Source organism: Dromiciops gliroides, chromosome 1, assembly GCF_019393635.1.
Source record: "Dromiciops gliroides isolate mDroGli1 chromosome 1, mDroGli1.pri, whole genome shotgun sequence".
In the NCBI taxonomy this organism is placed as follows: domain Eukaryota; kingdom Metazoa; phylum Chordata; class Mammalia; order Microbiotheria; family Microbiotheriidae; genus Dromiciops; species Dromiciops gliroides.
Window position 1 is genome coordinate 600,716,544 of NC_057861.1, and position 24,550 is coordinate 600,741,093.

The window sequence follows — 24,550 nt, forward strand, 5'->3', positions numbered from 1 at the left end:
ACTGGATCAGAGCCTACGAAAGGAAGCAATAACTCGGAGACTCCAAACGCCTGTTAATAGCCCCTGCTCAAACTTACAAATTTCCTCCTACTGCACCTCCCAGACCTTTATGCCTCAGTCAGGGGCCGAGATACAGAACAGAAGAGGGGGTGGGTAAGGCTCGGTGACTCCAATTCATCTGGGCCCTACGGGGTGCCCGTGTGAGCACAGAGGCCCCTGCGAGAGTCCCCCGGGAACACGCTTACACTGGACCGGGACACCCGTGGACCGTCTTCAGGATGCCGGGCTCAAGCCCCACCCCTTGGGGTCCTGCTCGGCTCTCAAAGGCCAGGCCCCACCCCCTCCCGACCTGTCATCACAGAAGCCGCACGTGGCCGGGGCGGGACCTGAGGCAGTCCCCCGTGTGTCGCTGGACGCTCCTCGGCTGCCGATTGGCTGAGTACAGCAGGAGGCCGGCTTGGGCCGTGGGACCGCTGCCGTCAATCAAGAGTCGCAGAGCCCAGCCAAGCCCAAGGGTGAGGCCAGGGGGTCGAGTCCTCCAAGCGGGTCAGCCCGAGCCCCGGGAAGTGGGGCGGAGCTTGAGCAATGGGGGCGGGGTCCAAGGGAGCAGGGTGGGGCCCATCGGAGTGAGGGATGGATGGGGGCGGGGCTGGGGGGGGGGGCAACCTGCAGGGGGGAGGGGCGTGGCTCGGGGATGGGAGAAGGAAGGGAAGGGGCGGACCTGGGGGAGGGGAGGGGCGGGCCTGGGGGAGGGGAAGGGGCGGGGCTAGGTGGAGGAGGCTGCGGCTGCTCAGTAACCGCCCCAACCCCCTATTCTCTTGTCCCTGCCCCTCACTAGGTGCAAAGGGATCGACCACTGGAGCTACAGGTGAGGGAGGAGGGATGGAGGGTGTTGTTGGGGTAAGGGGGAGGAGATGGATGGGGGGAGGCTAGGTGGGAAAGGGGTTCTGAGAAAGCTTAGGGGGAAGGGATCCAAGAGGCTTGAGGAAGGGAAGGGGTGGGGTACTGTGTGAGGAAGGGGAGGGTCTGTAAGGGGAGCTGGGAAAGAAGGGGGGAGGGGTCTGTGAGGGTGGAACTATTGGGAGGAGAGGAAGGGGGGCTGTGGAGGTGGGTACTGATAAGGAAGAACGGGGTTGGGGGGGGCTGTGAAGAGGAGATGAGGGTATTTAGGGGGGCATCCCAGGAGGATGGGGAGGAGAGGTCTATGGAGTGAAATGGGAGGTTTTTTGAAAGAGGGAAATAAGGGTGTCTGTAGGACAAAAGGAGCTTGTAGATAGAACGATATAAAGAGAGAGAAGGGGTTTATGAAAGGTGGGGTTAGCTATGTGAGGAGAGAGATCTGGTAGGTCTCAGGGTAGCCCTACCTAGCCCAATCCCAGTGTACTGAAAGGAGCCCATCGAGAAGGTGCTTGGGGTGTATATGAGATTCTGTAAGGTGGAAGAATAAACCTGTGGAAGAACCCTTGGGACAACAGTATGTGAAGAGAAAGGCTTCCTTTGTGTGAGGAAGAGGGGAACGAAATAAGAAGGGTTGCCTTGGAAGGGGAAGGCTTTATGGCATAAGAGAAGAGGTTGGAAAGTTGGGGAACGTGTCAGAAGGGGCAGAGTAGTAGGGCAGTATTTTGTGATTAGGGATATTATAGGAGGCCATATGTGGAAATTTACAAGAATGAAATAGTGGGGAAGCAGGAGTGTGTGCATATGAGGAAAATGGGGGGGGTCTATAGAAGGAAGAGGGAAGTAGAAGAGGAACTGAGGGAGGAATACATCTGGAGTGAAAGGGTGAGGGGTTGATTTGTAGGAGTCTGGTAATGGGCAGTGGTGGAAGTTAGCAAGCTTTGTGCCCACAAAGTGCCCCTGCTTTCTCCTCAGCTCCCAGTACCCATGGAACCCCCGGCCAGGGAGGGAGAAGATGCTTTCAGCACAAAGCCCCACTCGCCTGGGGGGGTGCTGAGCTCTCACATGGGTGAGACCTGTTGCCCCTGGGGGACCCTGTCAATATATCCTAAATAAGACATGGGGGATGATCACTTCTGCCAACTGTGAGATTATCCAATAATTACTAAAGTTTCTTTCTCAGTCTATGGTATCTCTAGGGAGCCCTCTCCCTCTCACCTACCCAACTTCTGTTTTCCACCCATCCCCTGTCACCCTCCATTTTCTACCTGGTCCTACTCTCAATTCCACCCAGATCCTCTTAAGAGCCTCCCTCAACCCCCAGTTGTCTGTTCCTCACTGATGTCTGCCTCGGTCCCTGTCCACCCTGCCCCCTCTCCCTGCTTTGCCCTGCCCCTTTGTTCTGGGTGTGTTCATTTCCCACTTCCTTCCTTACCTGGGACTTGGCTGGTTCTTGCCCTCCCAGGGCAAACTTTGTTTTCAGGTGTTTGGGGCCCAGAGGTAGCAGATCAATGGATCTACAGATGGAAGGAAACCCTTAGAAGTCATATAGAACCACCCCTCCCCTCATTTTACAGATGGGGAAACTGAGGCCTAGAGAAGTTATATGACTTGCCAGAAGTCATACAGGTAGTAAATGGCAGAACCAGGATTTAAACTGAGTATTTTTTTTTAAGAGGGGCAATTGGGGGTTAAGTGACGTGCCCAGGGACACAGCTAGTAAGTGTTAAGTGTCTGAGGCCGGATTTGAACTCAGGTCCTCCTGAATCCAGGGCCTATGCTCGATCCACTGTGCCACCTAGCTGCCCCTAAACCCAGTATTTTTGACCCCAAATCTAGTACTCTTTCTGAAGTACCAAGCTGTGTCCGAAGGGCCCAGCCCTCCTCACTACAGTAGACCTCTCCTGGCCAGGTACTCTCTGGGAGAAACCAGGCAGACCTCTACCACTTGCTGTGTACTCACTCAGCCCCACACTCAGGGGATGGTCCTTGGCCCCTTGTGGGAGACACTGAAGCTTATTTTCTGTAAGTGCAAAGGTTCTTTTCCCTTAGAAACATGAGCCCTGGAAGAGAGGTGAGCTCTCAACTCAGCTATAGGAAGGAAAAAAGGAAGTTGCATTCTTTTTTGACAAACTCTTCTCTCAGCCCACCCACTCAGTACAGCAAGAACCACTGCATGGTTATATTGTTCAGCCCTATTTTCCCCTTGGTGTGAGCCCTCTTGAATCCCTGTGGAGTACTGAAGGCTCTTCCTTAAGGGCATAAAGGATTTTCCCTCTCTGGATTGGGGGTGGGGTATGAGGAAGGGTTCTAGTTGAGGGGAAGAGATGCTTCTGAGTAGATGAATGATGTGTATGCAAGGCAGCCTGTGGTGTCAGTGACATGACAAGACTGCCCTAGACCCAAACAAAGGGGGGCAGGTGGTGGGGGGTGGGGTGGGGGGGTGGGGGAGAACAGACTGAGGCCTGATGAGGACGACCAGATTGCCATGGCAACACTGCTTCCCTGACTGTCTCTTAGAGAGGGTGGGCCTAGGGCAGACAGATTTCTGGCTTTCATGTTGGGGGAAGTGGGGATGCTGGAAGAGAACAGCAATAGCCTTTCAATTTCAGAAGCCTTTGGGGAATGCACAGGTTGCCCAAACAGGCAGGGCATTGGAGACCCTGTTAGACAATGTTAGCTGAATGGTCCCTTGCTAGAGGAAGGGGAAGGTAGAATTGAGCAGGTTTACCTAAATGTCTACTTTTTTTTTTTCTTGGTGGGAGGGACAGACAGTACTAAATACTTGGTAGGCAATGGATTAGAGCATGATGGGAATTTAGAGCTTCAAGGGACCTTTAAGGGATCATGTATAAAATGGGAATAATTAGTATCTTGCCCTGCTTATCTTTTAGGATTGTGGTAAGTTTCAAATGAGATAATGGTTAGTGAAGTGCTTTTCAAAGTATATTATACACATGTAAGGTGTGATTATGTAGTCCAACATCCTTTTTTAAGATGAGGAAACAAGACCAGAGAGAAGAAATATTTGTTCAAAGTCAAGATAGTAACAAAGCAGGGACTGGAACTCAGGTAACATCTATATCTTTTCCCCTAATCATGTTGTTATTCTACCATTAAATGACCATAAAGAGAGTAGAACTAGATCGGAATGAGCAAGGAGTTGGATAAGTACTAGTGAAACTGGCTTGAGGACAACATAGGCATGGCCTTGGAGAGGGCAGTACCTTTTCAATGGGATTTACTGCTATCTGGTATGACTAGTTTGAGGAGGGGGTAGGGGAGGAAATAGTCCTAGATTATTATATCTTCTTGGGAGCAGGATCTTATTGATCCATCATACTGAGGAATTCTGAAATGGGGTAAGCTACTAAGGGGAAGTGAGTGTCTTGCACCTCTTCTTTGCTATTATAGGATGGGTTAAGCAAGACCAACATGGCTGAGACTCAGCTTTTGTTCTTCTGCCTTCTCCCAGACCAGAGTAAAAGGAAACTTGGATACCCTGAGTATTGCTTACTTTTCCTTCCTTCTGCATAGGAGGAAGACAGTAGAAAGTAAAATATTCTCCTCTGCTGGGACCCTTGGGTGGGTGGGTAGGGTCAGACAGGGCAGAAACTAGGACTTTGTCAGGAATAGCTTTCCCTAACCCTAATGCAACAATTCTTTCAGACTGTGAATGCTTCCTTACCTGTTAGGGAATCTACCTTGACTGCTCCGCCTTCCCCCAAGGCTTCCCATTCAGCATCTTCCTTTTTCTGGGCCTCCTCTTGCTTCAGCATCATTGATACTACTTGAGGCTAGACAGTGGTATCTGTGGAGGTGGTGGAGTCACTATTAGGGCAATGAGGAAGGATGAAACTTCTCTATCCTCTGTGCTATCCTGCTGGATAGGAAATCCCACCCTAAAGCTCTTTCCCCTCTGCCCACTCCACCAGGAAGGGAAAGTTGATGGGTTCAGATGACAGAGAGTGCCAGAAGATAATGTAAGGACCAGGTGCTGGGGAGGGAGAGGTCCCCTTGGGTGCCCCTGAAATGACCCTTGTCTACCTAAAGCCTTTGGAACTAGGTGGCTGATCTCTCACTGTGGTTGATTCACAGCAGTTAAGGGCACTTTAGTATCCCTATATTGACAGAGAAAGGTTTTGGTTTTTGAAGAGGATAATTCCTTTTTTTTCTTTACTCTTCTTCCTCTGCTCTAAACCTCTCCCCTCAGAGTTTTCTGCACATTCATAGGTATGTTTTGCCTAAAGGTCTGCCCCACAAATCAGACTCAAAAGGGGAATTTTATGCAGAACTGCCTTTGGGGGAAGGGGATACACAATGGGGAGGGGAAGAGAGGGAAGAAAAGGACACTTGGTTGAGATTAAGGGTTGACCTGTCATTTAATCAGTCAAGGCCTGGACTAGGCTTGGGGCCTTGTGACTCAGGCAGATAAAGGGTGGAGAGTTTCGAGGGAGTTGTGAGTCATGGAGGTGAGCACCACTGAGAGCTGGGCAGCTTCTCCAGTTTTCTCTTGCTTTGCTGTATGAGCCCTCTTCCTCCCTCCCCAGCCTATACTATCTAGGTATATACTCCATTCCTCAGGGCCTGTGACCAAGATTTCTAGTGCAAGTTATAGAGTTACTTTTGGGTCCTCTGGGACATTTTAATCTTGGAATGAGAGCCAGAGGGTTCAGGGACAAAATTATCCTTCTATTCTCCTTATCTCTTTCCTCCTTCTTCCCATCCTTCTCTTCTAATTCTGGATCTAAACACAAGGATCCCTCACAGTAATTGTCAAAGGTGTGAAAGGAGATAGAAGGCCACACTGAGTGACCCCTTTCCTCATCTGGGGGTCAGAAACTCACCTCCAGCCTGGTCAATGTGATCTCAGGGAGATCCCTGAGGTCAGTCTCCAAATCTTTAAAAGTGCCCACAGCTCCAGAACTTTATGCAGAGAGGGGCAGGTCAAAAGGATGGGATAGAACAATGCCTAAGGAAAGAATCAGCCTTCTTTTGTGTCCAGACCTATAATTTCATAGGTGTAAGGAGCTCCACGTGAGGAAACTCCCTCAACCAATGCAAATTGGGTTTTGTAATTTAGTCGTAGAGAATTTCTAGAGTTTAAGTCTCTTTTTCAGTAGGCCAGTAGAGACAGATGTGGAACTTGAACTCAGATTCTCCTCTCTACCAGTTATTTCTGTCCCGAGAAATTCAGGAATCTCCCATTCTCTTCTGTGTAGCCATGAATCAGGGTTGAGGCCTCCAAATTCCAGGGAACCCAAGACTTTTGTGCCCCCAAATCTACTTCATCTTGAAAGGGTAAAGGGTGGATAGGAAAGAAGTACTCGGCTAGAAATCGATGGCGAGTGAGGGGTTAATAAAATAGGAGGCGGGGTTGGTCTGGGTAGGCTGGCCGCGCTACTGACCAATGGACGTGTGACTGGAAGAGAGGGCGTTCCTGACTAAATGGTTGCAACGGAGGTCGCGGGGAGGCTGGCCCCCCACGGACCAATGAACGTGGACGTGGCTTGGTGAAGGGGTGTGGTCGGGAGGAGGGGGCGTGTCCAGTGCAGTGGACGGGCCTGGGCCTGGGGGGTGCTGGGCGGGGCAGTCCCATCAGCTGGTAGGAAATGGCCTGTGAGTCAGAGGGGCCGCGGAGCCGGCGGCACGGAGCCGGGGCGGCCCCGGGGAGGGACAGGCGCTGGGAGGGGCACGACAGCAGCTGGGGGGCCGCGAGAACTGGAGCCAGTCCCGGGGACCAAGCCCGCTAGCGCCGTACCTCTTCACCGACTGAGCCCGATTCACCCTTTGTCTGGGTTGGGGACCAGCAGAGGGGAGGGGGGACCTAGGAGGAGGAGCAACAACAGCAGCCGCGGTTCTTACACTTTGGGAACGGGGTGAGTTGCAAGGGTGCGATTCAGGGGTCCTGCTGGGAGACCCACACTGAAAAGGGGTAACTGGGAGGGGGGGGTCCTATGAGATCAGTGTTGGGGAGAATCTGCCTAGATCAAGTCTAAGGAGTCAGAGGAATCAGAAGGCCTGATGGAAGGTTGGAAGGTCTAGTTTGAAGAGGATGAAGGCGGAGCAGAGAGGTTGGAATGGAAGGGAAGTTAGGATCGGAAAATAAATCTAGTGATTGAGAACTTGAAGGGACTGGGATGAGGGGAAAGTGGCCTGGTGGTCTGGGGAAAGAGACTGGGGTGTGCAGGTAATAGGAGAGAATGGGGGCCTAGGAAACTTGGTTTTGGCATATGAAATAGGGGATTTGGGAGTTAAGACTGGAGACTCTGGAATGTTGGTGGGAGATCGTAATCTAGATGGATAAGAGAATGAGACTAGAGCAAGGAGGAAGATTTAGACTGAGACCAGTTCCTCTAGTTAGAAGGAAGAAGAGATACTGGGGGAAAACTGGCATTTCTCTTTGAATATGTGCTTCCCCTGACTGATCAGGTAGCAGAGCCATTCTCCATCACACACAACCCCCCCCCCCTTCTTTGCTGACTTGGTCAAGAGCAGAAGTGGGCAGGTTTAATGTTTATGGGGAGGGGAAGAGAGGGAAGGAAGGAAGAGGCTGGGACTGGGCTCCTGCTCTGCCCTCCCCCAATACTTCTTACTTTGGCCCCAGCAGGTGTCTGAAAGTGCTGTTCCCATGGTATTCTGGGACTTGTAGTCCTCTTTGGTGACATGCCCATGGCATGCTGGGAACTGCAGTCCTTGCAGTCCACACAGACTGGCACAGCTGTTTGACACCAGCTGGTGTTTCTGGGCTCCCACCTCCTGCATAGAGGGTGAGGTCCATGTCTCTCCACTGAATCCCATCCTCCCTCCCCCACACACAGAGGAACCCCTCCCAAGCGGCCTTATGAGTCAGCTTAGAGTCCTGGTCTACATCCAGACTGGCTCTGTGCTTAGAGAAGCAGGAACCTCTTGTTAAAGGGTCTGGTACTCCAAAGGGCACTGAGGTAATGATCAGATGCCAAGAATCCTGGGGTCACTGGGGCACCGTGTCATCACCTCGCTTCCCCGGGAGGAGTGCACTGAGTCCCCGGAAGGTCAGAAACTGAGTGGGGGTGGGGGTGTGACCTGGAATAATTGCTGTAGGGGAGGAGACTGAGGATTTTTTTTCCTCAGGGCATATATTGGTTGGGTGAAGAAGAATTCAATGCAACAAATATTCATTTAGCATCTTATTTGTAAAGAGATGTGTTAGGCTGGGGGAGGTCAGAGTAGGGAAAGCACCTCCCACACACTTGCAATGTAAAATGCTGAATTTTGCCAGAGAGAACTACCAGATTCTTTTTGAAACTCCACCTATCAAAGTCCAGCTCAGTTTCCACCCAGTCCATGAAAACTTCTCTGACACTAGTCCATAGCGATTTGTCCTCTTTCTACACTTCCTTTCACCATTGCCTTCCAGGGACAGTCTAGTCCCGATGATCTGAAATCTGGACTTTCTCAATGGTCCTACGGATCCCAGCTTCACTTTACTTCAGTTATAAGGTTTGGGAGACAGAGAGGAGAGGTAAGGCAGGCACACTTGCTGAGAAAAAAGGGAATTCTGGGTACATAGGCCAGATTTCTGCAGAGAGGAATGGCCTGTGTTAGGAACAAAATGGAGTTGGTGGGCAGTTTTGTCTGACCCAAAGGGAAACAGTCGTAGTCCTGGTGCTTATTCCAAGAGGCTCCTTAAACAACTCCCTCCAAATGGGTTCCTGAGTGAAGGATTTATTTGGTGAGGTGGTAGGGCTGAGGGTGGGTGTGGGTCTAGTACATGTGGGACAAATTACTGAGTGTGAAATTGCATTTAGTATGCAGGTTGTTTCCTAGAGAGTAAACACAGTTGTCCTGGAGCATAAGGAACCCACCTTCAGAGTAGAAATTGTTTGTGTGAGTTTGTGTATGAGTGTTTTGGGGTGGGGTGGAAGCCTTGCCCTCTGAAGTAAGGGGCGGGGTTTAGGTGGCTACCGCAGCTGCCGGATCCTGCTGCCCTCTTCGGTGGCTCCCTTATCTTTGGTTTACAGTGCCCTGGGGGGAGGGGCAGGTCCTGGGAACGACTGCCCTTCCTAGCTCCCTCACCCCCCACCCCCAACTTCTTTCTTCTTGGGAACTGTGCCTCCTGTTAAAGAGCCAGTCCAGGCTGCCTATTGGAGACAGCTTGCCTGCCAGAGCGCTGGCCTAGAGAGCTGGGGAACTAAGTGAAGGCTGTGGGGGAAGTGTAGGGTAGGGTCTAACTGGGAGGAGCCCCAGGCCTGGCTGGGGCTGAGACGAGGGAGTAGGAGTGGGGGTGGGGCTAGTGAAGGAAGAAAACTGACTGGAGATTTGCAACTTGGGAGGTGGGGGTTGGGGGGTAGGGGAGACAATCGACCTCTCTATGGCCTTGGGCCTCTAGGTGTGGAGTTTCCTTCTGGAAACTGACAAGAGGAACCTGATGGGGGGATGGTGATGGTTCTGTTCAGTTTTTCTCTTGTGTGGTGGAGGACTTGGTTGTGGTACCAGTCACCACTGGAACTGGGCATAGAATCTTAGAGGTCATCTAGTCAAGAATCTCTTTACTTTTGCCTATTCATCCTCTGCTTTAACTAAAATCACCGGCCCAGTAAGGGAGGCTGTTTCATTGTTGGACAGCCCTGGTTAGTAAGTTATTTCTACTGAGTCAAAATGAGCCTTCTTGAAACTTCTACCTATTGATCATAGTTTGGCCTTTGGAATTAGAACAAATCTAATCCCTCTAAATGTTATCTTCAGTAACCTAAATAAATCCAGTTTGGGGGAAGTCATTGAGCATTCCTTATTTCTCCCAGGGAGGGGAGGTTGGGTTAAAGAGAGCCTGGCCAGAAGGCCTTGATTTGAATCCTGACTCATCTCTTTGCTTTTCTCTTTAGAGTCCTATTTGAGCCAAGGAGCTGCCCGGGATGGTGGCAGTGACCGTGCCAGTGGAGTGGGCATGGCCAGACTACCAGCTAGTGGAGAAGAGCAGTTGGAAAGGGGGATTAGAGAGCCAGGCAAGGGCCCCCCTGCAGCGTGGTGAGTGCTGAGTCTCAGAAGGATAGACACAAATTAAGTTATCTTTCCTCTCCAGGACAGGGACTGGATTTTTTCTTCACTCTGAAAATCCTCCTGGGTGAAGGCCAATTCCCCTTTTACTGATTACTATTTGTGCAGAGGAGCCATAGAGCCTTTTGCTAAGTGTGGAGTTGGATGTGTCTAGAAAAGGCATAGTGCTTACCCTCAAGGAATTTCCCATCTAGATGGAGAGACAGGAGTCAGGCAGGAAGAAACTAGAAAAATTAAAAACAGCATCAAGTACAAAATCAGCTATATACAGGTCCTTATTAGTAAAAAAAAATGATGATTCTTTCTCCACCCCCCCAGTAGCTGTATTATTTAAATTCTCTCATCATATTTCCACTGAGCTAGAACCAGCTCACATTTTACATAATTATAACTTAAAATAAGTTTGAATTCAAATACATGGAACCACTTCAGGGGGAATTCATTATTCAAATTAATTAAGACCTTTTCGGAGCTGTGGGTGAGGGGTTCAATGACTGAAGTAGACCTAATAAGACTGAGTAATGGGAAGTGGAATTAATCAATGCTTCCAGAAGGTGACAAATTTCAAGACTTGAAGAGATAGAATGCACTTAGATTGGTAGAAAGGGGTAAAAAAAAAGGTGTTATAGGTAAGGATACTACCATACCAAAAAGGCACAAACTGGAGTAAAAGGATGTTGCTACTGACTTTGAATGGCCATTGTGGAAGGGGAGTGTTGTGAGGAATTTCTAATCCAACCAACATCTGCATTTGAAAAATGCTGGAGAAATGAAAGACGTGACCTCTGCTCTTGAAACACTACCTTCAGGGCTCTTCATTACTTACTTAAAGTTCAAAATCCTTATCCTGGTGTTCTAGGTCCTAACAGTTTGAACCCCGACCTTCTTTTCTGGTCACGTTTTCCATCATTCCTCTTTATGTACAGTCCCCTCCAACTAAACTCATTCTCGTCCCCTGACTCACTGCCTTTGTTTACACTGTCCTTTCTGCCTGTTATGCATTATATCTCTTTTCTCCTACTCCATGTCTCTTAAAATTCCTCCCCTCCTTCAAAGCCCAGTTTTGGTAGCAGCTCTTCCATGATGCCTTCCTGGATGTCCCATTCCCCTTACACCACCACCCTTGGAAATAACTTCTCCTCCTGCTTTCTAATAGCAGTTGTATTCTAACTTGGATTATGTTTATTTCTGTAACTATAATTTCCTCCCCCTCCCAACTAGATTGTAACCTCAATGTGGGTAGGAAGGGGGCCATGTCTCTTTAATATTTGTGTTTACCAGAATGCCTAGCACAATATACTGCACAAAGTAGGGGCTTAATAAACATTGAATTGAGGGGGCAGCTAGGTGGCACAGCAGATAAAGCACTGGCCCTGGATTCAGGAGGACCTGAATTTAAATCTGGCCTCAGACACTTGACATTAGCTGTGTAACCCTGGGCAAGTCATTTAACCCTTATTGCCTCAAAAACAAATAAATGAATGAATGAATGAGTGAATAGATAAATATTGAATTGAACTGAATCTATTTAGGGAGAGAAACTATAAATGGATCAAATAACTGAGACCAAGTATAGGATAATCTATAGGCAAAGAGATGATGGGAAATGTGGCACAAAGATGTATGCTGAGGGGCTAAAGGTGCATTGTAAGATACAGTAAATTAAGGAGAGTTTTGTAGAGATAATGTGTATTGATCTTGAAAGTCTTAGAAGTGGGTAGCTAGAGAAGAAGATGAAGAGTTTTCTGTCTAGGCAGAAAGTAAGGCACTTAGGTGGAATAATAGATAATAGAGTAATGAGTTTGGAGTCAGGGAAACTTGGGTTTAAATTTTGCCTTAAACACCAGTTTGTGTGACCTTAGGAGATTTGACCTCTCTGTGCCTCTGTAAAATGAAGGAACTGGACTCCATGTCCCTTCTGGCTCTAAATCTATGATCTCATGATGCTATAAAATGAGAATGAGCATTGAAAGCAAGGAAGCAGAAAAGGAAGCTGTAAGTGGATCATCTCTGCTGGATTGGAAGGTATGTAGTAGGGAGAGAGAAAGCTGGATAGAGATGTTGAGGAGAGCCAATCAGTGGAGGGCTGTGATAGCCAGGATCTGATGTTGGAGGCCACAGGGAACCATAACAGGTTCTTGAGCATGGGGTGACATGATGACAGCAGTGTTTTAGGAAGGGAGTATCAGCAGCATGGAGTGAGGGGAGACTAGAGGCAGGGAAACTTGGTAAGGGGCTATTGTATCAATAAGTTATATGATAAAGAAGGCTGCTAGGTTGGTAGCCCTGGGAATACTGAAGAAAGGTCAAATTTGAGAAAGATTTCAAAGGAAAAATGAATAGGTACCAGATTAGATAAAGGAGGTGAAGATGAAGATGTCAAATAGATTTATAGCCTCAGTATTGGGAGGCGGGAAAGCAATGGGGAAGATGAGAAAGTGAGAAATTCAGGCTAAAGATTAGTTTTATTTTAGGTCTGTTCAGCAGCTAGGTACATAGGCCTAAAGTCCGAGCAAAAGATCACAGATGTAGATGTGGTTGTGAAAGTCATGACCTTTACTCACATACCTCCTGCTTTTGGTGACTATCAAAAATACAAAGAGACAATTCAAGGAGCAAATCTGGGACACTGGACAGGAAAGTAACTTCCCTTCCTTTTCTTACTTTCCAGATGTGCCCAGGACCCCCAGCCCAGGCCCAAAGCAAAGGCCTCCTGGGGGAACTGCTCTGACTTGAGGGGAACTCCATGCGCCACGTGCAGGTGGAACCAACTCCATCCCCTGAGCCTGGCCCCTCACAGCCCCCTGCTGGGCAGGAGGGCCAGAGGGGTGGGCTGCTCATGGGCTTCAGCCAAGCAGGAGGGACTGTGTCCCAAGGAGTCTACCAGGTGTCTGTCTTCTCCCCGGAAACCCGTAGGTCCCTGAAGCGGCCGGGACCCCCTACTGAAGGTGTCCGTGAGGCTAAGCGAGGTCCAGGAATAGCTGGTAGGGAAGGCCAGCTCCTTGAAGAGCCAGCCACAGTAGAGCCATTGGATGCTGGGCTTGGCCTGGGGCTTGGAGGGGCAGGCCAGCACTTCTCACACCGTGGTCTCCAGGTTGTAGAACATCGGGACAGCCCAAACTCACCTAGGACTACTGGGGCCTGGCCTTCCCCTGGGCCTCTGCCACATGCTTCTTATAGCACTTTGCACACCAGAGCCTGGGGCCCCCCAGAGCCTGGGGGGAAAGGGGGCCTGGCTGAGGCCCCTGGGCCAGCGACACCTCCTGGCCAGCTGCACATACTTGATGCTGATTTGCACAGTCTTGCACAACAAGGGGAAGATGACCCAGGACCTGAGATGGGCAATGGGAGCAGCCCTTGGCCTGGGGAACCCCCTGGCACTGCCAATGGACACAGCCCTGAGCATACTCCCCCAGGCCCAGCCCCCCCAGGGCCCTGTCCTGCCAAGCGGCGGCTGCTCCCAGCTGGAGAGGCTCCTGATGCCAACTCTGGAGATGAGGGACCAGCCCCCCGCAGGCACAAGGCAGATCCTTCTGGTCCTCTCCCTGCTGCCCGAAGTACTGATGCCAAAGCTGCACCATTCTGGAACCACCTCCTGCCCACATCCAGGGAGCCCATGCAGGTGAGCCTTGGGCTGCAAAGGAAGCGTGCAGCTGCGAGGCTGCCTTCCAGTGTCCTGCAGCTACCCTCTTTCTTTTTTGGTAAGAGAGTGCTACTCTAATCCAGTCATCTAGCAAGCCATTGTGTCTAACCACTTAGGACTTTGCCTCTGGAGCTAGTGTCCCCCTGAGCAAACTTTGTGGATAAAGGGCTGGCCTGGTGTCCTGTCCCTGCCCAACATGTCCATTGCAGATATGCATGGTCCTGTTTCATCTTCACACTTGTACCTTAACGGTTTCCTCCTCTCTGAGGATAATGTTGGTTTGCATTAGGCACAACTGTCCTGAATGGGACTTTTTGCCCTTTGAGCCCCACCTCCCTCTGTCCCCCCCCCCCCAACAATGTTCTGACTCCCCTCCTCTTACCAGTCTTGGTCTTCTCTGTCCATCACAGGGATTGGCAGACTGCAGTCCTACGGGGCGAAGGCTGAAAGGTGCCCGACGTCTAAAACTGTGAGTGTTTGACTTCATTTCTTATACCATCGCCATGCCAGCCTGACACAAGGCTGCTCCTTTTCTATCTGCAGATAGCCATGGGTATTTGGTCCAGTAAGCCCCAGGGGTTGGGGAGAGGTGGTATGGATGCTTCCTGGAGATACTTAAGTGGTAGAAAAAAGGGGGGTGGAGAACATGGGGGGAAAGGGGACTTTTGACTAGCTTCTTCCTCTCCCCTCATTAAGGAGCTCCCTGCGAAGCTTCCGGAAGGGGCCAGGCCTGCTGATCTCTCCCAGTGCCCCCACTGTTCCTACCCTTGCTGTTAGCCGTACCCTGCTAGGCAATTTTGAGGTACTGACTCCCTTGGGTTCTGGAAAGCACTGGGTGGTAAGGGGGGGTGAGAGAGATTAGTAAGGGGGAAGATTCTCTTGGAGAGGGACCCTAGGAAAATAGCTTTTTAAGGAAGTGGTGGGAAGAGGTTAGTTTATCTCCTCTAATCCGCTGTCCCTTCCTGACATCTAGGAGTCATTGCTTCGAGGTCGATTTGTGCCATCTGGCCACATTGAGGGCTTTACTGCTGAGATTGGAGCCAGTGGTTCCTACTGTCCCCAGCATGTCACCCTGCCTGTTGCTGTCACCTTCTTTGATGTCTCTGAGCATAGTGCCCCTGCCCCCTTCCTGGTAAGGACTGTTTGACCCTCTTTTATAATCTCTGGAAGTTTATGGGGAGGGGGTAAGGAGGAGCAGGAGGGGGAGTGGCAGGACAATCATCATATTTTGCCAGATTTTCCCCTCCTTCCCCTTCCCTTGAAATCTGGTGGACAGGTCTGGGGTTAAGAGTTTTGGTGATTGGAAAGGGATGGAGTTCATGGCTTTGAGGGAGGATGGGGTTCTAAGAATAAGAGGTTGGGGGGCTCTGAGATGGAAGGGGGGGATTGTGGGCTCCAGGGGACCTTAGCTGATGGCTCCATGGCTCCTCTGGAATCCCCAGGGCGTCGTGGACCTGAACCCTCTGGGGAGGAAGGGCTATAGCGTTCCCAAGGCGGGCACCGTTCAAGTGGTGAGTCTGCCCCGTGGGGAGAAGAGGGGTGGCAACAGGCCCTTCCCAACCCCACAATATGGAGTTTAGTGTGGGAGGGGATGGTGGGATGGCCCCCTAGAATTTTTCTTAACCCTTCTCCCCCTGCCCCCCAGACCTTATTTAACCCTAACCAGACGGTGGTGAAGATGTTCCTTGTGACCTTTGACTTCTCGGACATGCCTGCTGCCCATGTGACCTTCCTTCGCCACCGACTCTTCCTGGTCCCTGTGGGTGAGGAGGGCAGTGTGAGCCCCACTCGACGCCTCCTCTGCTACCTGCTGCACCTCAGGTAGGGATCAAATATAGGTGGGAAAACTCAGGCCTTTTCCTACCTTGATTGATTGCTCCAGGCTTTCTAGATACAGTTTCCCTTTATACCTTTGTATTACATACCCAATTCTTTTCTTTTCCTTTTGATCATCTGTATCTTTCCAATCCAATCATCTCTTGTCTCAAACCTCACTTTGGCTCCTGCCCATATGGATTTTCATCTTGGTTCTCTATGCTTTGTACCAACAACAGGTTCCGGAGTTCTCGCTCTGGCCGGCTATACCTGCATGGGGACATCCGCCTTCTCTTCTCCCGCCGGAGTCTGGAACTAGACACAGGGCTCCCCTATGAGCTGCAGGCCTTGACAGAGGCCCCCCAAAATCCTCGTTATTCACCTTTGCCCTGACTGCCCTGATGATTTCGGGTCTTTCCAAGGATGCTGGCCTACTCCATCTTGGACTCACTGGGTTTGAGGAGAGAGGCAGGTCCTCCAGGCCTGAATTAAAGGGACAGCTATACTCAAGGCTGAAGTATTGACCATTTGGTGTTTGAAACTCCTGTCCTCCATCTTCCAGCTAATTAATGCCCTACTCCAGGTTCACACACACTCTCTCCCCTCCGTTTTGGCTTCCCAGCCACTACCCTGGATGGTGAAGAAGAGAAATTTCCCTGATGTCTGGAGTTGTAGGTGGTCGGGCCTTCTCTGTGTTCTATAGACCTTGGGAACATGAGCCTATCACCCTTCCCTCAGCTCTCCCTTCCTATCCTGGGTAGGGGCCACCTCTTATTTTATTTATTGTTAATTTATAATTTATTCGATTGGGACAGCTTTGTTGACCTCCAAAAACCTGACAATTGACATTGCTCTATCCGTCACAGATACTGCCTTAACCTCCAGGTTTGAGCAGACTCATCTGTTAAGGGGAGTAGAGCTGCCCTCTCTTGGTTAGGGACAGTGAGGCTAGGAGAAAGAGGAGAGTATAGCAGAATGGTATGGGTGTGGCCTTACTCCATGTGCCCCAGGGCCAGAGTAGAGGTGTTATCCTGAAGAGACTGGGTCAGTAGCCAAAGGCCTAGTTTCCCTACTTCCTGTTCTCCCTTTACTTGCCCCATGATGCCTGCCAGAAACCAAACGTGTAAGTTTGTATGTGAGAAGTAATGAGGGGGAAGATGGGCTCTATATTCCAATGTGCCCGTCCCCCACACCATCTGCCTCTCCCATCCTTGGGGTCCTGAGTGAAGAGTGTGTGTGTGTGTGTGTGTGTGTGTGTGTGTGTGTGTGTGTGTTTGGTGGGGGGGTTGAGGCAGAAGAGGCATGGCTAGGGGAGCAGAGTTAGGGCGAAGAACTAAGGCTCTCTTTCCCACCTCTTGCCTGGGGAGAGGCTGAGTCCTGGACTCTGACCCACCTACCTCAGCCTGGGGGAGGAATGGCCCCTGCACATTTGTGTTGTGGTTGCTGTGGTTCCTGGCTGTCTGTTCCCCCTGGATTATACCCTATCCTGGACCCTGACCCAGCCCCAGCCCTGCCTCCTGGGGATGAGTTTAGGGGGACAAGCATTTGCAGAAACTTGAAAATCAGAGGAATAAATTGTACCTGGTACTTTTCTTAAAAAAAAAAAAAGAAAAAGAAAGAAAAAAGAAAAGAAAAATTTAATAAATTTTTGTTTGGAGACATGACTTGAGCCTTCTACTTTTTGATGGAGATTGAGTGACCAATACAGACCTTGGAAGAATGAAAGAGGTTGGTCAAGGGCAGACATTGTGAAACTATTCAGGGCTTTTTCTCAATGGTGTGTTCCTAGCATAACTCACAGTCTTAGAAGGGGGCCTTATAGAAAAATCTACTGTAACTCCCTCATTTTATAAAAGATGTAGGCCTAGAGTAATGAAATTGTTCAAAACCATAAAGGGGGTTAGTAAATAGATTTGAAGGCTGAGGAGTATTCACTGGAAGGACTTGGTTGGGTGTTTAATAATAATAGCTAGTATTTATATAGTGCCTACTATGTGACAGGCACTGGGCTAAACACTTTAAGAATATTATCTCATGGTCCTGACCACAACCCAGGGAGGTAAGTGCTATTATTATGCCAAATTTACAGTTGAGGAAACTCAGGCAGGTTACACAGGGTCACACAACTAAGTGTCTGTAGCCAGATTTGAACTCTGGCCTTCCTGACTCTAGGCCCAGCACTTACCCGCTTTTGTTAATTATCTACTCTTAACCACCTAGCTTTGTTAGAGGAAGAAGAGGCATGAGATTGCTCCAAACCTTAACATGTTTGTCTACTCAGGGTCTTAACAATAAATCTGAGCATAGATACTGTTGGGTCTCTGCCCTCATTCATGCCTGGAGGTGTTCTCCCAGTGGTTCATATTCAACAAATAGTTATTAAATACCTTCGAGTAAAACTATGCAAGGTACTTGAGGTGAGGGGTTGACTTCACTCCCATCATAATTATAATAGGAAACATATAGTGCTTACTATGTGCCACACACTGTACTTTACAATGATTTGATCCTCCTGACAACCTTGGGAGGTAGGTGCTATTACCCATTTTAGAAATGAAATCATACAGCTACTAAGTGTCTGAGGCTAGATTTGACCTTGTCTTTCTGATTCCTAAGTTCTGTATACCTCAATATCACTGTCCCCTATGCTATTCTTTGGTTACACAAAAATATGAGAACATCCTTCTAAATATTACACAAAGCTCAAAATCAAGTAGGGAGAGATGACAATAATAACAAATACTTAAGGATGGTCCGAACAAAATAAAATTCATAAGGGAAACCGACTTGGGGGTGGGAAGGGTAGAACTCAGGGAAAGGTTTCAATGGATGGCTATTACTTAAGGGGCTTTAAATGATGGGTAGGAATTGAACAGGAAAAGGTGGTGGGGGTAGGATTGGAAGGGGTATGACATTCCAGGAATAGGGAACAACATGAATAATGTGGAAAAGAAGATTGGTGGGTACTAGAAGCAGGAAGGGGTGTAGGTTCTAGGAGCATAAATCAGATCAATTGGAGTGTGAGAAGTGGCCAGAAATATAATGTGCCAGATTGTGGAAGGCCTTCACTATCATTACTCTGAATTTTAACTCTACTCTGCAAAAGGGAGCCACTGAGTGTGAATAGAAGTAAAGGATGGTATGAAAGGGACAGGTCATGGGAGGTCATTGGGCCTGGCAGGAAGTTCTAGCATTGGGTGGGGGGGAGTAGTGTGGGGGTAGTTAAGGTGATAGAGATGAGGGGAAATATTCTAGAGATGATGCAGAGGTTGAACCAACAGGATTTAGTAGCTGAGTGGCCACAAAAGGAGAGTGAGAAAAATTCAAACATGAAAGATTTGGGAGAATTGTGCCAAGACAAATAATGAACATTAAAGAAGTGGCAATCCAGCGCATGGATTTAGGGGAAATGAGTATCAGCTGTATGTTTTTGTTGTTTGCCTAGAAAGGAGTCTAGATCTGGAGAGCCAGCAAAGTGCTGTGGTAGGAAACTAGGGAGCCGCCTGATCCCCAAAGCTCTTTCTTTGGTGAGAGAAAGCCCAGGGCCAAGGAGAAGCCAAGACTCAGTCACCAGGGTAACTGAGGATGCCCAGTCACTATGGCAACGGGGAACCAGGTCAGTCACTGGTAGTGGGGGATGGGTACCGGTCATCTCCTGGAGAAGCCATCACTATGACAACATAACAGTGCCTCCCTTTGGGACGCCATAGCATCCATAACCCCTCCCCCTTGTCCCCCAAAATAAGAGGCCCGGGCCGCTAAAGAGATTTGGAAAGGAATTAGGAAAAGAATGCAGGCGTCTGGCCTTCCAAGTCACCTGTACTGAAGGGTCCATAGGACCTTTTCTTCCAGTGGGGCTGGAAACCAGAGAACTGTCTCTGCTGGAGGTTGCAAGGTTGAGACCCGGGGAAACAGGGGGAGGAATCAGTCCCGGAACCCGTCACAGTAAGGGTTTCGCTTTCCGAGGAACATTTTGGATCCTGCACTGCCGAGCGTCGGTGATTGGCTCTGAGATCAAGCGGTAGAAGGAAGTGTGTCCGGAGGGGGCGTATAAGACGGTGAACGCAGCCCGGGAATAGGGAGGTGCCGTTCTGTCCCGTGTCTCGTTGGTTCCGGAGGTCAGGTCGCGGCAGTGGCGGTAGTGGGAGATGCTAGTGCGCGTGGCGCGGGGGGCCGGGGGCCTTGTGCTCAAGGTGAGAATGAGGCTGTTCCTCCTCCCCGAGCTCTTTCCCGGCCGAGGGGTCATGACCACGAGGTAGCAGAGGTGGAGGTCGTGCCCCTCCTCCCCTTACTACCTGGGGAAGGTGGGGGAGGAATATGTCACTGTTAAGGGAAAACCCAAGGGATCAGAGATAATATCGACACGCGGGATGAAGTGGAGGTGTGTGTGGGGGGGTGTTCACCCCAGGAGACTACAGCTCTTGGTGTCACCTCCGGTCCCTGCCCTACTGGGCCTGCCTGCCCTGCCTCTCTCACACTTTCCTGTCTCCCATGTGCCTTTCCTGGTGCCTCACCTGCCCATCTCCACCTCCTCTTTTTTCTCTTCCATACTCAGGACCCCTTGTTCTGTTTCTCCCATCCCTGCTGCCACCCCATTTCTACTTTTTGTCATGTACCCACCTCCCCACCCCATTTCTTTAGGAGGTCGCATTCTAAGATCCAGTAAAAAAATTTGATGCTGTGAACCTGTATCTCCTTTTCGTCACACACTCACCTGTACTCTTCTATCTCTTGTTACCATCCCACTCTATAGCCATTTCTTATCCTGCACTTACCTGGGATAACGAACCCTCTGCTGCAGACTTCACCACCTCCACCCCCAGTAATGTACCTTGCTGTCTCATCTTATTCTTGCTGTCCCCAACGTCCAATCTCCTTACCTACTCTCCCCATCTTCCTTTTCTTTACCTTCCTCTCTATTGTTATTTCCTTCAGGGTCCCAGAGCCTGGCTGGGCCCCATTCAACACCGTACAGCCTCAGGCCTACCCAGAAATACAGTTGTGCTGTTTGTGCCGCAGCAAGAAGCATGGGTAGTGGAGCGGATGGGTCGATTCCACCGTATTTTGGAACCGGTGAGATTTCCCTTTTTCCCTGGGGAATAGCTGGGGAAAGTTCTGATTATGAAAGAATGAATAAAGCATAGCACTTACTTGCAATATAGCACTGTACTAAGAAATGGGGGTACAAATAGAAAAGCATGACAGTCTTTTCTTTCAAGGAGCTCAGCTTCAAATGGGGGGAGACAACACATATGGATTATTTAGAAGCACCTATGGACTGAATGAATGTTCTGGGGTAGGGACTGTTCTTTCAGGGCCTTAATTCCTATCATATCCCCTCACTCCTCCTCCCACCCTTAACCAGGGCTTGAACATCCTAATCCCAGTGCTGGATCGTATCCGATATGTACAGAGTCTCAAGGAGATTGTCATCAACGTACCTGAACAGTCAGCTGTAACCCTTGGTGAGGAAGGCACCCTTCCTTGGGCAAGAGGCACAAAGAGGGTGGCATGGCTCAAAGGAGACCAACCACTGTCATCTTATATTTATGTATGAGTGTAAATGCATGAAGGGACATATGAGTGTGGGCAAACTCTTAGTGAACATGTGAATATTATGTCTGTGAGCGTGGGAAAATGAGGAGAAATTGGGTGGTAATGACAGGGAAAGCCAAGAAATAAAGGGGGGAAGGGTAGAGTAGAGAGGGAAAGAGGGGCTTTGGGGAGAAAAAGGAACTCTAGGATAGAGGCTGAGGGACTAAAGACCTTGACCTCCTCCCCTAGACAATGTGACGCTACAGATTGATGGAGTTCTTTACTTGCGCATCATGGACCCTTACAAGGTACCTTCCTACTTCCAAATTTGTGGGCAACTTTTGTGACTCCTCATCTCAGGACGTCATCTTCCCTATCACCAACCTTCTCTTAGGCGAGCTATGGTGTAGAAGATCCAGAGTATGCCGTTACCCAGCTGGCCCAGACAACCATGAGAAGTGAGCTTGGAAAGCTCTCATTGGATAAAGTTTTCCGAGTGAGTGGAGTCAGGTCACAGCTTTTGGTCACCAGGGGTAAGAGTGTAGAGGCTCCTTTATACACCTTACTCTATTTGGTCTTCCCTTGGAGGCTTGATGGTACGAGGGGGAGTCAAGGGAGAGTATCAGGTTGTCTGCCTGGCCCTGCTTCCTAGGACAGGGCTCTCACTGAAGAAAGTAAGATATTACCTTTAGTCTTTCCCCCACACCAGGAACGAGAATCCCTGAATGCCAGCATTGTGGATGCCATCAATCAGGCCTCTGATTATTGGGGGATCCGATGCCTCCGATATGAGATCAAGGACATCCATGTACCTCCTCGAGTCAAGGAGTCCATGCAGATGCAGGTTGGGGAGTGAGGGCTTGGTTCCTGGAAAGGTGGGGAGCTCCAGAGCTGGAAACCATAGGAACTGGGAATGGTCTTTGGTTTCAGAGACAGGGACCATCCTGTTCAAATGCCTAGTAAGAAGGGCAGCGAGTTTCCTGTTTCTTAGCCCTTGATCCCTGCTCTTTCATCTTCCTGGGGAGGCTCTAATGGCAGGGGTTATGGTTATTCAAATCTTCATCCTCCAGCCCTGACTTTACCCCCAACATGACTTGGGATGAGAGGATATGCTTATGTCTCTGTTTGAGCACTCTCTTTGATAGCCTGAGAACTAGGTCTATGCCCTGTCAGTGACCTTGGGGTGGGGTGGCCCTACTTCCAGGTAGAGGCAGAGCGTCGGAAACGTGCAACGGTGCTTGAGTCAGAAGGAACTCGGGAATCTGCTATCAATGTGGCTGAGGGAAAGAAGCAGGCACAGATCTTGGCCTCTGAGGCAGAGAAGGCTGAGCAGATCAACCAGGCAGCTGGTTAGTGATGGTGGGAGTGAAGAGGGAGTGTGATCTGGGCAGACTTGTCCTTAAAGTGACTCTGGCCTGGAACAGGTTTTTCCTGTGCCCTGTCACTGAGAGCTCTTGCCTCCTGCAGGAGAGGCTAGTGCAGTGCTGGCCAAAGCAAAGGCCAAGGCTGAGGCTATCCGGATCTTGGCAGCAGCTTTGACACAACAAGTGAGTGAATTGATGGGAGGTAAGGTAGAAGATTCCTTGCCTGACTCCTTTAGGACATCCACAGGTGCTCCTTTATCTACTTTTGTGGGGGGAGGGGTGGTTCTCTTGACCTTGTGTGCCCTATAACCTGAACTTGTCATCCCTGACCTCATATCTCTTGTGACCCCTGACCCCCCAATTCCCATGATTTAACCTTAAAATGCATTCCCTAAGCTTATGTCCTCTTACTCTGTACCCTTGTGATCCTCTGATTTCCTGTTTCCCATGGCCCCTGACCTCACCTAACCTATATTCCCTGATCTCATTTCCCATGACCCCTTATGTCATTTATACTTCTTACAATTTCTGACCTCATGCCCCTGATGACTACAGAATGGAGATGCAGCAGCCTCCCTAACAGTGGCCGAGCAGTATGTCAGCGCTTTCTCCAAATTGGCAAAGGATTCCAACACCATCCTGCTACCTTCTAATCCTGGAGATGTCACTAGCATGGTGGCTCAGGTTAGAGTCTCCCCCAGTCATCCCCATTTTAGCTCAATTCTACCAGAGACTGATGTTGTCTCTCAGGTCACTCCAGGGAGAGACCCTCTGGATGCTGCTTCCAACATCTCCCACACCTTTCCCTGAAGGCCTTTCTTACTTTTGAGGTTCACATCTCCAGTCAAAAAGAATTAAAGCTTTCTGGAGACACAGCCAGTGGCTTTGTCCTTCCCATTTTCAAGTTGGATTGCCTTGTTCCCAATAAAATGCCCATTTCCCACCTCAAATATGTGAATGACCCTTCACCATAGTCCCCACTTCTCCCCCTTAGCCTGTGAGTGAATTAGGCCTAAGGTTTTTATTGTATGTTCTCTGCCTACAGTACTTGCATCTCCTCTCCCTGGTCTCTCACATCTGTATGTCTTCTTTATTTCTGCCTCTCGTTCCCCCATTTTCATACCTCTGTCCTCTGCCCTACTTTTTATACCCAGTTACACCCACTCCAGTCTCTTAACTTTGTCTCCAATCCCAGGCTATGGGTGTATATGGAGCCCTTGCCAAAACCTCTACAACTGAGGTACCAAGTTCAGCATCCGATGGAAAAATCAGGATTGCCCAGCGTTCGAACACTGGTCTGGAGGAGGAGCTGGAGCGTGTAAAACTGAGTTAGCAGAGCCTGACTTGGCCTGTGGGACCTGGGAATCCTGGGGGAGGCTTCTGATCCAAGCCCCCCCGCCCCTCACCCAGCCTCCCCATGACACTTCTGGACACTTCAGCCAAGATTTTGTTGTGTTTTTTTTTTTAATTTGAACTTTAATCATGTAATAAATATATCTAGTGGGACAACAGCAAAAGGCAGCCTCCTTGTCTTGGAGTTTGGGGAAGTTCAGGAAACTGGTTTTATAGTTTGTGGGGCCGTGGATTGCCTTTCTCCTGCATACTCCACATCCATGTTGGGGTCTGGAAACACTTTTCTTCCTTTGGAAGTTGCTACTATAATGAGAAATAGGCAGGTGTGAAATGTTAAAAGGAACACTGGAAATTCTCCGTAGCACCTCTGCCTTCCACTCTTTCTCCTTGTAGCCCCATGCTTTCCCATTTACCCATTGTAGGAGTAGGTGTTTCAGGGCATAGAGAAAAATCTATTTAATGCTGCCCTGGAGAATCAGAGGTCAAATTTGTGGGGTAATAATTGCTTATTGAGGGTGGAATTGTAGAGGTTATATGCCTCTACTAGGAACTCAGCTTTTTTCTCCGACTCTAGAGCTTTAAGACCAATTCCACCATCTGTATCAATTTACCTCCCATATAGGTCCACCACAGGGCCTAGGCAAGATCTACAGGTAGCCTGATTGTGCTTCACCATGATTTCTATAATAGCCTCTAGGTTCCTCTCCCTTTGTTTTTGAGGTGTGACATAGCTTGGGCTGGACACAAGGCAAAGGACTTACAAACACTGGTGGAATGGAAGAGAAGAGGACAGAACTGAACAGAGCCCCCTCCCCAAATGCCATAACTCTAAGTTTAATCCCTTTCCTCCTGCCCCATTTAATAAGGGGTTTGGATTCCTTTCCACCTACCCCAGTTAGTATGGGGT

At 49.5% G+C, this 24,550-nt stretch overlaps 2 protein-coding genes across 13 annotated transcripts; both read left to right on the forward strand.

Annotated features, from left to right (window-relative positions):
* Positions 1-388: 388 nt before the first annotated feature.
* Positions 389-17,077, forward strand: FAM214B (family with sequence similarity 214 member B). 12 transcript variants are annotated; one of them, XM_043975973.1, is made up of 10 exons: positions 501-515; positions 839-868; positions 9,762-9,903; positions 12,605-13,555; positions 13,987-14,045; positions 14,273-14,378; positions 14,550-14,708; positions 15,019-15,087; positions 15,222-15,397; positions 15,631-17,077. In XM_043975973.1, exons 4-10 carry the CDS (start codon positions 12,680-12,682, stop codon positions 15,782-15,784), a joined length of 1,599 nt encoding a protein of 532 aa, XP_043831908.1. In that variant the 5' UTR covers positions 501-515; positions 839-868; positions 9,762-9,903; positions 12,605-12,679; the 3' UTR covers positions 15,785-17,077. The 12 variants fall into 12 exon arrangements, with proteins under 12 accessions (XP_043831917.1, XP_043831908.1, XP_043831899.1 ...); XM_043975955.1 differs by lacking the exon at positions 501-515 and adding an exon at positions 1,873-1,966 and having other exon boundaries at positions 779-868; XM_043975982.1 differs by lacking the exon at positions 839-868 and having other exon boundaries at positions 389-515.
* Positions 17,078-19,430: 2,353 nt separating this feature from the next.
* On the forward strand, positions 19,431-23,807 carry STOML2 (stomatin like 2). Its single transcript, XM_043976054.1, has 10 exons — positions 19,431-19,584; positions 20,327-20,464; positions 20,757-20,856; positions 21,176-21,234; positions 21,321-21,422; positions 21,636-21,770; positions 22,131-22,275; positions 22,394-22,473; positions 22,846-22,974; positions 23,486-23,807. The coding sequence occupies exons 1-10, from the start codon at positions 19,540-19,542 to the stop codon at positions 23,621-23,623; spliced, it is 1,071 nt and encodes a 356-aa protein (XP_043831989.1). The 5' UTR covers positions 19,431-19,539; the 3' UTR covers positions 23,624-23,807.
* Positions 23,808-24,550: the final 743 nt, after the last annotated feature.